General features: G+C 42.2%; 2 protein-coding genes and 1 non-coding gene across 3 annotated transcripts; 1 reads left to right on the top strand and 2 right to left on the bottom strand.

The window, feature by feature from the left end:
* Positions 1 to 305: 305 nt before the first annotated feature.
* SOK2 (Sok2p) lies at positions 306 to 2,132 on the top strand (the record flags this gene model as incomplete). Its single annotated transcript, XM_018880397.1, has 1 exon — positions 306 to 2,132. One exon carries the CDS (start codon positions 306 to 308, stop codon positions 2,130 to 2,132), a length of 1,827 nt encoding a protein of 608 aa, XP_018738221.1.
* A 173-nt stretch (positions 2,133 to 2,305) lies between these two features.
* On the bottom strand, positions 2,306 to 9,790 carry GCN1 (Gcn1p; the record flags this gene model as incomplete). The annotated part of the gene is made up of 1 exon (XM_018880396.1): positions 2,306 to 9,790. The coding sequence occupies one exon, from the start codon at positions 9,788 to 9,790 to the stop codon at positions 2,306 to 2,308; it is 7,485 nt and encodes a 2,494-aa protein (XP_018738220.1).
* A 4,067-nt stretch (positions 9,791 to 13,857) lies between these two features.
* Positions 13,858 to 13,929, bottom strand: AWJ20_3386 (the record flags this gene model as incomplete). Its single annotated transcript has 1 exon — positions 13,858 to 13,929. It is a non-coding gene; the product is annotated as a tRNA-Glu (tRNA).
* Between the last annotated feature and the right edge of the window lie 524 nt (positions 13,930 to 14,453).

Genomic DNA, 14,453 nt, shown 5'->3' with positions numbered 1-14,453 from the left:
CACACGCCCCCTTCCCTCGGTCCAATATTGAAACAAACTTATCTGACCTGTTTACGAGACTATTCAACAACTTTCTTTTGTATTATAATTGACCCCTTATCCAAAGCCCGCTTATTCACAATTGTTAATCGTTGCCGTTTTTATTACAATTCAATTATTTATCACAATTATTATTGATTTGCTTTTACCACAATCTGCCTAATAACAAATCCTGTTAGTCTTTTCAATGTATATTATTTCATTCAGCACCATGGATTTGTGAATTTACTCGAAATTATCGTTATTACCGTTAGATCAGTGATCCCATGAATACAGCAAGTGGCTCAACCTTTTCAGAGTCGTCGTACTCCCAGTATCCTCCTTATCAAAGACAGAAACCAGAAGCTCAACAGGAGCATCATCTGTCACAGCAAGGACAACAGCAACAACAGCCTCTCCGCCATCTTAACCACACTCATCCATTGCAAACACAATCTTTTCAGCAGCAACTTCAACATACGCAGCAATTTTCTCAATCCCCACCACAAGTGTCTGATAAACACCAGCCAGAGGGTCCTGCCGCCGGCTCTTCTAGTCAATCGATGCTTCAACAACAACAGCTTTCTCAGGCATATTATGGGCAGTCTAACTATGGGTATGAACCACCACAACCTCCTCAAGTTCACCACATGCAACAATATGCCCAACCTTATGGTCAACCTTTTCAACAGTTTAGGTCAAACAGCTCCCATCCTATAGATGTTAGCAACCAGTTCCCCTCCTTGAAGGGTCAAATTCAAGTAACACCAGGTATGCCCGGACAAGTATCTCCCCCAGGGTGCAAACCAAGAGTCACAACCGCTCTATGGGAAGATGAGGGGACCCTGTGTTTCCAAGTCGAAGCAAAAGGAATATGCATTGCCCGCAGAGCAGATAACAATATGATCAACGGAACGAAGCTACTAAATGTTGCAGGAATGACAAGAGGTCGAAGGGATGGAATTCTAAAATCTGAAAAAGTGCGTCACGTTGTCAAAATTGGTACTATGTATCTTAAAGGTGTGTGGATTCCATATGAACGAGCTCTTGAATTTGCTGGAAGAGAAAAAATTGTAGAACAGCTCTATCCACTGTTTGTGGCTGACATTGGAGCATTCCTCTATCACCCCATGAATTACACCCAAACTATGCAATTTGTAGCGGCTGCACAAAGGAAGAAACAAGTCGAACAGCTAAGATACCAGCAAGCTCAGCACCAAGCTGTGGCGGCAGCTGCCTCAGCTCAACAGCAGCATCATCAGAACCATCCGCAGCAGCAACAACAACAACACCTTCACCACCAGCAACAGCAACATCAACAACAACAGCAACAACAACAACATGAACAACAGCTACAAAGCTGGAACACCGTGTATTATCAACAACCTCCAACCACTTCCTCTCTCCCTCAACCAACCGCTAGGTCTCCAGTCTACGGGTACAGTTCTACTGCGGAAGTTGCACAGGGTTCCGGACCGACTATTAGCGAACTTAAAATAGAACCAGCAAATTACGCATCTTCTTCCTCGTCGTCCCAGGCTCACATGCACCTCCTGTCTCAGAATCCTCAGCAACCTCAGGCAAAGCAACATCAAGTTCAAAATCAGAGGCAGGGACAAGGGCATCAATATCAACATCAGCAGCAAACTCAGTCACAACATCAAGTACAACAGCAGCAGCAACAACAACAACAGCAGCAGCAGCAGCCACAGACTCCTGTTCAGCTTCAACCTAGCTCATCACATCATCAACAGCAATATATTTATTCCGATACTTATCAAACTCAGCCATCTTCTTTACAGCATGATCGGCAGCAGCCTAGACAAGTTCAATCAATACCGACATTACCCATTAGATCACAAGCAGTCTCGGGTCATAGGTCGTCACATTTCTCACATGTATCAGTTCAAAATGATCCTAGACAATCTGAGTCGACTCCAGCATCGGCCCTTATCCCAGGGTGGCACGAAGTCCAAACCATGCAACAAAATCCCGACTCGCAATCATCCAATTCTAGCAGCGATCAACATGTTCAAAGTACCCATCTCCTGCTCAAAGATGACAATAACCAGGGATCACCGCCGTCTTCCTTATCAACAAATGCTACGGGATAGTGGGTATTATTCGTCCTATAGACAGCATGGATTATAGTTGTATTTTAACCCTGTTAATATCCTATTATGTCATTTTTGCATGTCATTATTTCACCGCTAGAGCGGAATAGAATTCTAATAGAGCATTATCTATAATTTGCATACAATATATTTGCCTACGGCCGTTGAACATATTAGTTTCTACTACTAACTTCTACATTTCCAACGGACCAAATCTCATTCATATCTTCAATGCGGTCGGAGAACAAGGTCTCATCATCACCACCGGCTGCAATTCTATCGCGTTCAGCTTGTGCCAATCTGAATGCTACTCTTCTGGTGTAATCATTAATAGATCTCTGCTGTGGCGCAGGAATAACGCCTGAGTTTTTAGCATTGTTGAACCACTCTTCGAAAATTTTTCCCTCAGGGTCTTCTACTAACTTGAAGATGGTTAGGTAGACTTTCTCAGCAGCCAGTTTCACTGGAATGATCATATCCCTTACACAGCCGAACAGAGGAACTGCAATAAGGTCGATGTATGGTGAGACCAGCTGGTATTTTTCTCTTGCGATCGTTCTCAAAACAACTAGTGCCAGTCTCCTCGTATCGGTGGATCTTGACTCGGACTTTTCAATTGACTCGGCTAATTTCTTTATAATCTCCTCCGTTTCTTCACTTTCTGGAATAGAGATCGAGAGCAGGTATTTTCCAAGACCGATTATAGATGCCTCAGCTACATTGCTGTGTTCAGAAGATGCCCGTTCCGCAAAGTATTTGTAGATGCTGGCGCTAAGATCTGTATTTTTTACGGTCTCACTTCCATACTTCAGAACGCCGTTCAAAATCAAAATACTAAAGTTTTCATCTTCGTGTTGAAGAGCCTGTTTAATGATCTTACCTGCCTGCTCGCCATCTACGGTGCCTACAATAGCTGACAATATCTTAGCCAACAGTGACAATACCTTTGGCTTCCCATTTCCAGATGGTAAAATTTGCTCAATAAATGCAATAACCGAATTTTTAGAAGCATCACTAAGGTTCTTACCAACACTAGACACAACTTCATATAAAGCCTGTAACATTGCTTCTGTCACGCCAGAATCAGTGCTGATTCGGGCACCACTAATCAATTCGTTTACTAGAGGATCTATTCTCGCTTGAAGTGTAATGAGGATACCAAGCGCTTTTGCGGCCCTTGACCTTAAGAGCTCGCTGGTTGGATCAGATAAGGATTTAGCAAAAGTTCTTTGCAATTGAGGCAAGAAAGGCTTTAAGAAAGCCGGTATCTTTGTCAATAACAAGCTCAAGGTGTACAAAATAGCTGCCTTCACATCAGATGGGAACCTTTCACCAATTGTTCTGATGAGAGGACCCGTGATTTGAGTTACAAATGGTTTCAAACTATCTGGGCTAGTTCTCTCAACAATATCAGCAATACCCAGCGCAGCTTGTTCTCTTTGATCACTTGTACCATACATAAGACCTTGAATGAAGATAGGCAAAATACAGCTGGGACCCTTTGGTAAAGCGAAGCCTGGTAAGTCGCTGCCAGGAGAGCCTGTTAATACCAAAGCTTGGCGCGTTGGTCTAACAAGTTTTTCCATATCTTCTTTTGACAATTTCTTGACCAAAACAGATAGGGCCGCCCATGCAGCCTTCACAACATTCTCATCACGTTCATCCAATGCATTAATAAGCAAACTGAGCCAATCCTGGATATACATCGAATAATCCAGCGTAGACTGTTCGAAGAACAAAACCATGTGGCGGAAAGTGATCTCTCTCTTGCTTATTTGTTCATTTTTAGCCAAAGAAAGAAGGTGTTGCATCAATGGATGAACGCCCTCTTCATGGACAACTGATAAAACAACTGTATCAAGAGCTTCGCTAATAGATTCATCACGATCCCTAGTCAATGCATCAACTAGAGCATTAAGGATAGATGTCAAACGCTTATACAGAGCAACACCAGATACGGCAACGACTGATGCCAGAGATCTGGCTTTGAAAGGTGTCATTGGTGGTGTCAGAAGGGTAGGGATCAGTACAGGGAAAACAACATCACTCTTCGTTGACATCATTTCCTTCAACGCTGACAGTGCGCTTTCATCACCATTTTGCATTTGTTCAATTAGATCCGGCAAAATGTCATCTGCAGCCTCGTCCAATGATTCTTGCAATGCATCAAATGCATGGCCAGCAGCTTCACGAACGTTTGAATCGCTATCAGTGAGGGCATTTCGCACGATGCCGACTATAGTCTGTTGATATTCAATCAAAGCCTCGGGAGAAGTTGATTTGACCAACTCAATTAGTGCAAGACAAATACCCTGCTTAGCATCGCCGTCACTTGATAACATTTCTTCTTCCAGCGTGGGTAATAAGCTACCAAGTGCATTGCCACCGACTCTTCTCACGAGGTCGCCTAAAGTCTGGGCAGCTATCGTACGTTGCTCATCGTCAGAGCTAGCTAATCTCTTGATAATCATCTGAGTTAGAGAAGGCAAGATCTCCTTTACAGTTCTAGGAGTATTGGCAACCAAGCACTTCCAAACTTCAAGAGCAGAATTACGGACCATGGCCGATGTATCAGAACGACAAATGAAAAGTGATGACAGTATGCGATCTCTGCGTTGAGAGCCCAAAACATCAATCAGTGTCTTGTTAATCTCACTAGAGGCAACTTGCTCTTCATCAATATTCTTAGAATTAATACCAGTAACTTGGAACAATAAATCACCCGTTAGCTCGACAGACGACAGCCTAATGCGGTGATTTCTATCTGAAAGACCGCTTTCAAGTTCGGGTAGTAGTAAGTCCACAGCCTTGGTGGCATAGTTGCGAACAAGACGACGACCAGCCTTTAAGGCAGTGTCGCGTACATCCTCAACGTTATCAGCCAAGCCCGATAGGATTGGTGGGATAATTTGATTGAGGTAGGGGCTAAGACTAGCTCCAAAACAGGCCGGCAAATATAACAACATTGGCATATAACCCTGCCTGATCCATGATTTAGAACTGGTACAGTTCTTCAAGATAACAGGTAGCAGTTCTTCCAATTTGCCTATACCCAGTCCGTAAATGACCTCACTAAGTGCTTGAGCAGAACCCAGACGGTCGCCACTACGACTTTCATCTTTCAAGGTATCCATAAGGCGAGGAATCAAGTCAGGGAACTGTTCTTCGCCAAGTTTTTCTACTAAGGAACCAAGGGCCTTACTAGCAGTGGCTCTAGTTTCGGGAACAGGGTCAACCATAGCAACTTCTAGCTCAGAAACCATTGAAGGAAGATATGGCTGAAGATCTCTACTGTCTGTCAATATGGACATATTACCCACAATCTGGCATGCCTTACGTTTGATAGCAGCTGACCGATCCTTCAATCCTCTGTGTAGAACATGGACAATAAGTGACAAAGAGGGGGCATCAATGTAATGAACGAACTTGGTTTTGAGTAAGCTGTCCAAGGCGTCTTCAGTGTATCTGGTTGAGTCGCTGATAGCCTTGATAAGAATGGGTACCAGAGTCTGAATTTCAGGGTTCCTAATTACCTCTCCAAATCGTTGTAGACTCTGGTTTGCTGCATTCCTTACTTCCTTGTGAGTGTCATTCAAAACACCAACAATCTCGGGAATAATTGTTGACAATGAAGAGGACAGCTGTTGGGGGTCAAGATAGGCCATGTTACCTAATAACTCAACAGCACCCTTTTTCGCTCTCCATGCAGTTTGGTCCAAATTCTCAAGTGCCAAAGGTATCAGTTTACTGATACCATACCCTGTGGTGTTTTTCATAATAGAACGTGAAGCATAGGTGGTGGCCTCACGAACCTCAATATTACTGTCTCCTAGACATGATAAAATAATTGGAACCAACTCAATGACATATGGCTCAAAATACTTTCCAAGAGCCATTGAAAGACACTCGAAAGCAAACTGACCGCCTTGGCGCTTTTTGGGATCCTTTTTATCTTCAATAGCATCAGTTAAAGATCGAATAATGTCATAATCAGCCAATGAAGAGATACCAACGCCTTTTACAAGACCTGCGAGTCCGTAAGCAGCGCCTCTTCTTTCCGCAAACTTGGCGCTAGTGAAAAGCTTCTCCAGAATCTTTTCAAAATAGCTTCCCAGCTGAGGAGTTATAAGCTTGACAAGAGGAGGCAAGCACTGTGATACAGCATACTGGACGTCTTCAGAAGGGGTATCTAAAGTGGCCAGAAGTCTGTCAACAACCTTAATCAATCTTGCATCATCAGACTGTAAGTGTCTAGCTAAAGCACCATACAAAATGATTACTGATTCACTGATTTGATCGTTCTTCTCCTTATCTGATTTGGCAAGATAAGACTCAAAAATCGGAATGAGAGATTCAACATTGTTCAAGCCACGGGTGTTAATAACCGCGAGACCAGCTTCCAGTAACTCGCTATGAACAGTCGAATTCTGATCACCTAATCCGGTGTTAATCAAGAATTCAAACATCTCAATGACGAGAGACGTTTCTTGAAGAAGAGGTGCAAATTCTTGCAGGGCTTTAGCGATACCACTTCGTGTGTACCATGGATCCTCATTGCTAGATTTCACGAGGATACCAAATTTGTCATACACAGGCGGTGGGGGTTTTGATTTCTCAATGAAGAGATTTATGAGAGACTGATAAGTTGCTGAAGCAAGAGTCTTATTCGCACCCACTGAAGCCGCTATTGATCTTGCACAAGCGTGGCGCAAAGACGCATGTTCAGAACCAAGGAACTCCAGGAGCTTTCGAGGCGTTTGTTCGTCAGTCTTGAACTCGTTGTATTGCCAGATCTCAGTCGCTAAATTTGCAATTACAAGCTCGTCGTCAAACCTTTCAATCCAAATCTCACTCGAGAATCCGCGATCAACGAGGCAATTGTCCAATTCTCCGTCGATGACTTCAAGGAGAGTAGTGCGAACAAAAACATCACCAGATAGGACATTAGACAATAGCACATTGATTTCAGTTTCAGATATTGTGCCAGAAACATTTTGAATTATGGCAACCAAACAATCTTTGATGTGTTTAGCACTGTTCATTCTCGATGTCATAAGGTCTATCAAATTCTGGAGTAAATTTCCGCGAGGAATGTTGTTCAGCTGCTCTGCATGAGCTGACAGTATATCTAGGGCAAGAATAACTTGCTCCTCGATCTCATCATCAGAGCTCGTTCCAATACCCCCCTTATTTTCCAAAGTTCTTAAAAGAAGAGGAATGACATACACCAAAGTAATAGCGTCTAATGGGCGTTGGACGCAAAGAAATTTAATTCTATAGAGAACTCTAGTAACGAGATCTTTAAGTGGCTCTGCTAAATACTCTTCAGCAATATATGTTTCAGAAACTCCAATGGACCTTAGGATTGCTACACCAATGATCTTTTTCATTCCAGGGTCAATTCTGTCAGAAAGGTTGAGTGATAAATTGAGGAACGACTCGCCGATTTCCTGACCCAAAACCTGATTTGGGCAGTTGAGCAACTCAACCAGCTTCAGTACGCTGGCAGGGAACCATAATTCTCTACCGTTCTCAACAAGAGTCTGAGAAGCAAGGGTATTAACAAGAGAGATGGCTCTTTTATACTTAGCAACAATCTGATTTACAGAAGCACGTATAGCTGACTGCTTATCAAGAATGGTCTGCTCTTCTTTCGAAAGTTTCTTTGTCTTTAAAGTATCAGGGGCGTTAGCTTTCTTCTTGGAGATCTCATTCCTTACCGACTCCTCCCATTTCCTCGTTTCAAAATCTTTGGAGTTTTTGTTCTCAACATAAACCTTCCTCTTAGTGGACGAGTTTCTGGCATCTAAATCAACAAGCTCACCCTCCGGGCTATTCCATATGGTGATGTCGTCCGCAGAGAATTCCGATATCAATGCCGAATTAAGAGAAGAATTAATAAACTGAACAACACTTGGAACAATTAAATCGCTTCTAATAAAACAGAGGGTAGCTAGAGCTGCGAATGCAGTCGGATAGAGTGAGTCATCAACAACAGAGAAAATATCACGTAGCATGCTATCATGCAAGTGAGCAACTAGCTCACCAGGATCAACACCGGCCCGTAAACAGAGTGTCGCCCAGCTGGCCTTGCCCAGAGCGCCAGGATAGTGACAAACAAATATGAGCTTTGCCAGGTTCGACTCCTTTGCTTGAACAGGGTCAACATCTGTACTGAAAATATTGATTATTTGCTGAAGATTGGTATACGTTGTCAAGGTTTCCTTTTCAGATAGAGCCTCAATAAGTAAGGGCCCAACGGAGGGACTATTGTCCATGTACACATTCCTTAAAGCCTCCAATGCGCTACGGCGACAGGACGAAGGTACCTGATGAGAAAGAACATAGAAAATCCAAGCTCTGCCTAATTCTAAGGTAAACTGGTCCGTAGACTTGGTAGCCAAGATAGCCCACTCAAACTCCTGATCAGAAATCAACTTTTGATAGACTCTGGGAGATGTCAGCAAACTTGCACCTTCATCTGCATACGAAATTGGCTTCAGAGTTAGGAGAGCAAAACCGATAGCAACAGCCTTGTTCTGAATGGCATTAGTGGGGTTAGAAGCAACTTCCTTGAACGCGGCATCTAGCTGAATATCAAAAGATGAAATAAAATTTACCAATGAATCTGATTTTACTTCATTAGAGACTCGCTTAACAAATTCAGTTATCCAAACTCTACGAATAGTCAGTCGCTTTTCTGTAAAGCCTTTTTTGATGCCTTCAATGATTGATTTATCGTAGTTGTCTCCACGGATGAAATGATAAAACAACGCACGAGTTAGTTGGGTTAATGCTAGTTCATTAGATTCCTTAGTAGCTACAGGTAAAATAATAGCCGCAAGAGAAGCCCCATTATTGCTCTTAATATTATCTGCGAGGACTGAACCATAAAGGATGCGATGGTCTGGAGAAGTTGCTTTCTTCAGGTTGTTCGCTAAGGTTAGACTTATTCTATTGATTGCTTCTTGATCATAACAATGTTGAATTGCGATTCTCAAACACTCAGCAGCAGAGTCACGAACAATGACATTAGAAGATGCAAAAGCTGATGTGAAAGAATTAACCAGCGAGTTTTCTACAGCAGATGATATGTCTACTAGAGGCGACAATGCTGAGAGTAAACCAGGGATAATGAATTGTAGCACAATTTCAGGAGCTCTTAATAATGATTTCGAAACAGCAGGCAGAATAATTGTATCAAAATCTTCCGTAAGAGTATAATCAACAAAAAGAGGCTGGAAGGAGTCTACCACAGCACGGTTTAAAGGGACCTTTGACGAAAGAACCACCTGCACGTACAAATTATAGATATTTTCTTTGTGGTCCTTGATAAGCTCGCTTGCAGATGGCAAAGAGCTTACCAAATCCGAGGCAGCCCCAGCCATAGCAGATAGAAGAATAATACTACTAAGATTCTTCTGGTCGAAGAGTGACTGAAGGTACCCGTTTGTCGTATCACTCGTGTTGATTAAGTATTTGGAGAATGCATATCTAGTGGTCTTTAAAGCTGAATGCGCGAGTCTTTCTCTGTGTTCAGTGGAATACACGGCCTTTTCCAATAGAATGGCATGGGCTGCGACAAATTCAGTGCTGAGAGCTAGCTTTGCTGTCTTCTTTTCGCTGATGATTCCGTTAATCCATTCTAGAACAGTCATTAAATCGGTAGAGGCCCATTGCCTCGTAGAAGGTTGAGATGCGCGGACTACTGAGTCTTGAAATTTTTGGATGGCAGCATCAAATTGCTTGCAATATGTTACCAGAACATTTTCAGCGGCTTTCCTGGAGCGAGGGTCACCATAGTGTGAATAAAATGAAAACACCCTTTCCACGACATTTGCGGCATCAGCTTCATCTATTTTTTTATGTTAGGTTGAAATTCCACTGTGGTTTTAACATGTAGTCCCAAACTTACCTTCTACTATCAAGTTCGCCAACGATTCTAGAAACGCGGCCTTCGAAACTGGTGAAGATTGAAGCAGTGTTTGAGCCGCCTGAGTCTCCACTTCGGCCCATTTGACGCCCATTGTCTATTCTTAAGTTAGCAAAATTACATCATGTATGCAAGAACTGACACCAAAACACGCCATCATTATCGTATGTTTTGTCAAATCGATCGTATCCGGGAATGACGATAATCAATTCATTTGAGTGGATTATAACCTACCTTCGAATTGACAGACAGCAATTGAAATTCAGCTTTACGTTAAAGGCTAAAACTTCAGACGCTAGAATTTGTTAGATTTATCGCTCTCTCAATACACATCAGCCACTTGTGGTAGATTCCGACTTACAGGATTTAGGGCACTGCTACCCAGAGAGTATATTTATAACGTTAATACAACGTTAAATGCAAGGCAAAGATTACTGGTACAACCTGGCGAATACTCAGCTGTTATCGATATGAACTTGGTCCGTATGTCTCACAGGATTTATCCTTATTTTCGACAAAACAATAGTAATGCTTTTGGATTCCAGTCCAGTTCTCGACTATCCTATCTGTGAAGTCCAGTGTGGCTTCTTAAAAACGTTAATTTTTCAAACCGCTATATCGATGATCTGAAAAGTGAGTACAAGATCTAACACATCATGTGACTATGATGGTACCTCGTTAACAAAATAATAGAATAAAATCGTAAACATGAGGTCGAGTTACCCTGATCAGGAATTTTCAGTATTTAACGAGCTCTAAAATGCAGGCTTTCTGAATTTTTTTTTTTTTTTTCCTTATCAACTATTACAATCGATGATGATTGGTATTTTTGTCCGTTTAGAAACTCGCCACTCGGGCCTAGAGGAGATATTTGTATATCACTTTTAGATAACTTGGTAAGGCTGGGAGCTGTGGATAGTGGTCACTATTACACCACCTTTAAGCCACAAAAATCTGAGGTTGTTCAGATAATAGTTGATCAACCACAGGTTATAAGCATTATGTAGTAATATAACTGGTATGGTATATCTAGGCGATATGAGCCTGAACATTGTATCTATTCTGGTAATAATGTATGCTGTCCTTGATCTTATTTTAATCCTCAATTCTTGTCATTAATTAGGAGACGTAAAATTAAGATGCTACAGCGATTGAACTGGCAATCACAATTCCATTAACGCCGCAGGGTCCACTGTGTGTCTAGATCACCACTGATGCCGAAAGTTAGAACCTGCTTTGCCACCGGTTTGTATGTCTTCTGGCAAGCTTTCATTCCACTAATAAGTGGTTTTAGGCATATTTTTTTTAGAACTCATGGTTTGCACTTGATATCGTAGGTCTATTATGGCAAGCGACGGCTTCAATTTAGATTCCCTTCGAAATGAAGTCGAATCTCTTCGCAAACAATTGACCGCCCTGGGTACATCACATAAAGAACTTCAACAGAGGCATAATGCGTTGAAGGAGTATTTGAGACTGAGCTTTGACGATGGAAGAAGTATTGATAGAACGGATGGTCATGGTTATGATGCTGATGGTGCTCTAGGGCAAAACACACAGCAATCCAACGACATAGAGATCTCCCATCTAAACCAAACAATAGATGCACTGCGGGAGGAGAACTCTCGTCTGTTGTTGCTAATACCCCATCCGCGACAAAAATGGAAGAAAACCGTGATTATAATTTTCATGGTCCTCTTCGTCGTAGTGGTGCCTCTGTTCATGGCCTATGAAGAGGCAGTTGTTCGATCGAGTCACCGCGTTCTATCTTCGCGTTTTCCAGTAGATAATCATGTTTATTCTTGGTCCGACCGTCCCGCTGCACTTACGGTTAGATCCCTTGACAGTCTGGCTAATGTTACTGAGGACCAGTCGCTGGTACCTGGCACCATCTTTGATCCCCCAATAAGTAGGCTTTCAGACATGCGAAGGGCTAACGCGACTCTATATGGGAACAAGCAACTTATTTATAGCGCATATAGTGCGGGGAAGTCGTGCTATGTGTTTGTGTCAGGCGAACCGGCCAGTGATGGACTTGACTGTATGTTTGGGGTGCTGGGCACTTTGCTGATATCTTACGAAGGGTTGAGGGGGTACTAGGTGCTTTTTAGTCATGTAATTGCTCGATTGATGCTTTGGATGAATGCCTACTCTTTTTCTATTGATTTTTGCTGGTCAACCAACTTACGTCTGTCTGTGAGGTTTTCGGGTGGTCAAGTCTATATTAGTAGAAGAGCATGCTGTATACCAAGGTTGGCAGTTTAGGTATACTCGTCTGTTTATTCTAATAATGTAACGGGTATAATGAAGTCCTGTACTATGATTACTGAATGAGTGAATACGTGGTCTCTATTTGGATTGATAGGTTTATTGTTTGAGTGCTTTTTCTTTGAGAAGATGATGTTAAACCACGATGTTTGCTGGACTACTGAGAGTCAACTTCAGATATTATGTGACGCCTCTGCAAATCTGGATCAATAAATCAACAAATGTTGTTTAAAGTCCCAAGCTATACATAATTAACACAATTCAAATAATTTCAAATCCCATCATTTATACGTCACCAGGATTAGTATGTATTCTACTTAACATGTAGATACGGGTAGTCAGAGTGTGATCTACCTTAAATTCAACTTTCATTTTTATTAGAATGGCCGTTACACATACTAAAAACAGAGGAGGAAACTTTAATTGGCCGATTGAAAGCGGCACATGGTGAACGAATATAAGCCGTCATGGAAAATGGAAGGGAGCATATGAGCAAAGCTACCAAGGCCCACCTGACTGAAATTATCAAACTCTTCTAGAAGAGCCAGACAGATGCAAGGTTATTCTCTGTTCGGAACTCATTGCGCTGTCTGAAGCAAAGGCCAAACACACGTGAGGAACAACCCAAAGCTAGCTTTATAGCAGAGGTGGCAAACAATGTGAAGCAATTGGTAGAGGAAAATGATCAACTAGAGGCAAAAGTATAGTGCTGAGAGCATGTGTCACGCTGCTACCTTGGACGTAGGGAAGCTTCGGGCAGAAATTGCAGCTGTCGCAGCAGATAGCAAAACTGTGCACAAGGAACAAAAGGAGTGACCCAAAAGGTTGCCAGTAAAGCACACCAAACGTATGCACAAGTAGCCGGCAATGGCCTCAAAGGTATCATGTCTAGACAGGCTGCCCATTAAAATATCAAAATGACTCAAGATATTTCAATGAACACACGGGAAAGCGGTTCAGCTTCCAGGTTTACACCTTTATTAATGCTTACTGGGAAAAAACCACTACTACTCATCTCTATCATAAGAGATCAACGTCTAAAGTAATTGCAGAGTGTTGGCAAAAGAACGCCAATACCGCTTTGAATATGTGCTTAATAAGGTTCTATTTTGTTTTAATATTCGAAATAGAATTTGCAATATTTTCAGCTTTTGTTTATAAGACAATGTGTACGATGATCATTGATAATTTTTCAGTTACGGCTTGCCCTGGTACCCACTTCAATCAATCAATCAATCAATGAGTCAATAAATATTGTCTAAAGTCAATCAATCCTAATAAATACAATCTAATAATCTCAGATCCCATCGTTTATATTTCACCAGCACCCTCTCGGCACTGACTTCTAATCCTTTTTTCTGTCCAAACCTTTTCAATCCCATTTTCTAGCCCGAGTTACATATATCCTCTGTCGACATACCCCACTCCGTGTGTAATTCGGTTGTGCATTGTATAATACCACTGCTAGTTCGCCGAAATATTTTATTTTTATTTATTTTCTAGCTAACTACAACCAAAAAATAACTCCGATACTGGGAATCGAACCCAGAACTGCTCGGTGAAAGCGAACCGTGCTAGCCGTTACACTATATCGGACAATGTTCTCTTTTGAGAAATGCGACAGCTGAGGAGTCTCACTCCTCCAACTAACCGACGGGTCACCGCGGTATGGTCACCCACCGGGTTTCACAGAACATCGTGTATAAACATCTTCACGCGACGCGGGGCATGATCTTAGGAAAGTAACAGATAGTCTTGTGAATAAATTAGTAATTACATCAGAATCCAATCAAGGTCCTCTCTCGACCCCCGTATTCCTAGTATCCACGCAAGGAAATTAGATCACAATGCTACCAAAAAATGGGAGATAGAGTACACTCAGTCGCCGAAAGGAGCTTTTTACCGGTCCTTCACAGCTCCCCGGCTCTACTCTACAAAGCACGCGAATGCACTGCGACCTTTTCTTTATGAAAGTCCGCGAGGAGAACTAAGCAAGTTGGTTCAGTTAAGAACGGGTATGGGTGCAATGGGCTCGTTCTTTCAGAGATTTCGAATCAGTAATCGTAGATATGATTGCCGATGTGGAGTTGAAGAAACGGTGGAGCATATCCTCCGAGACT

The sequence above is a fragment of the Sugiyamaella lignohabitans genome, chromosome B (genome assembly GCF_001640025.1).
Source record: "Sugiyamaella lignohabitans strain CBS 10342 chromosome B, complete sequence".
NCBI lineage: Eukaryota > Fungi > Ascomycota > Dipodascomycetes > Dipodascales > Trichomonascaceae > Sugiyamaella > Sugiyamaella lignohabitans.
The sequence above is the reverse complement of the archived record's forward strand: the minus strand, read 5'-3'. Positions and strand labels throughout refer to the sequence as shown.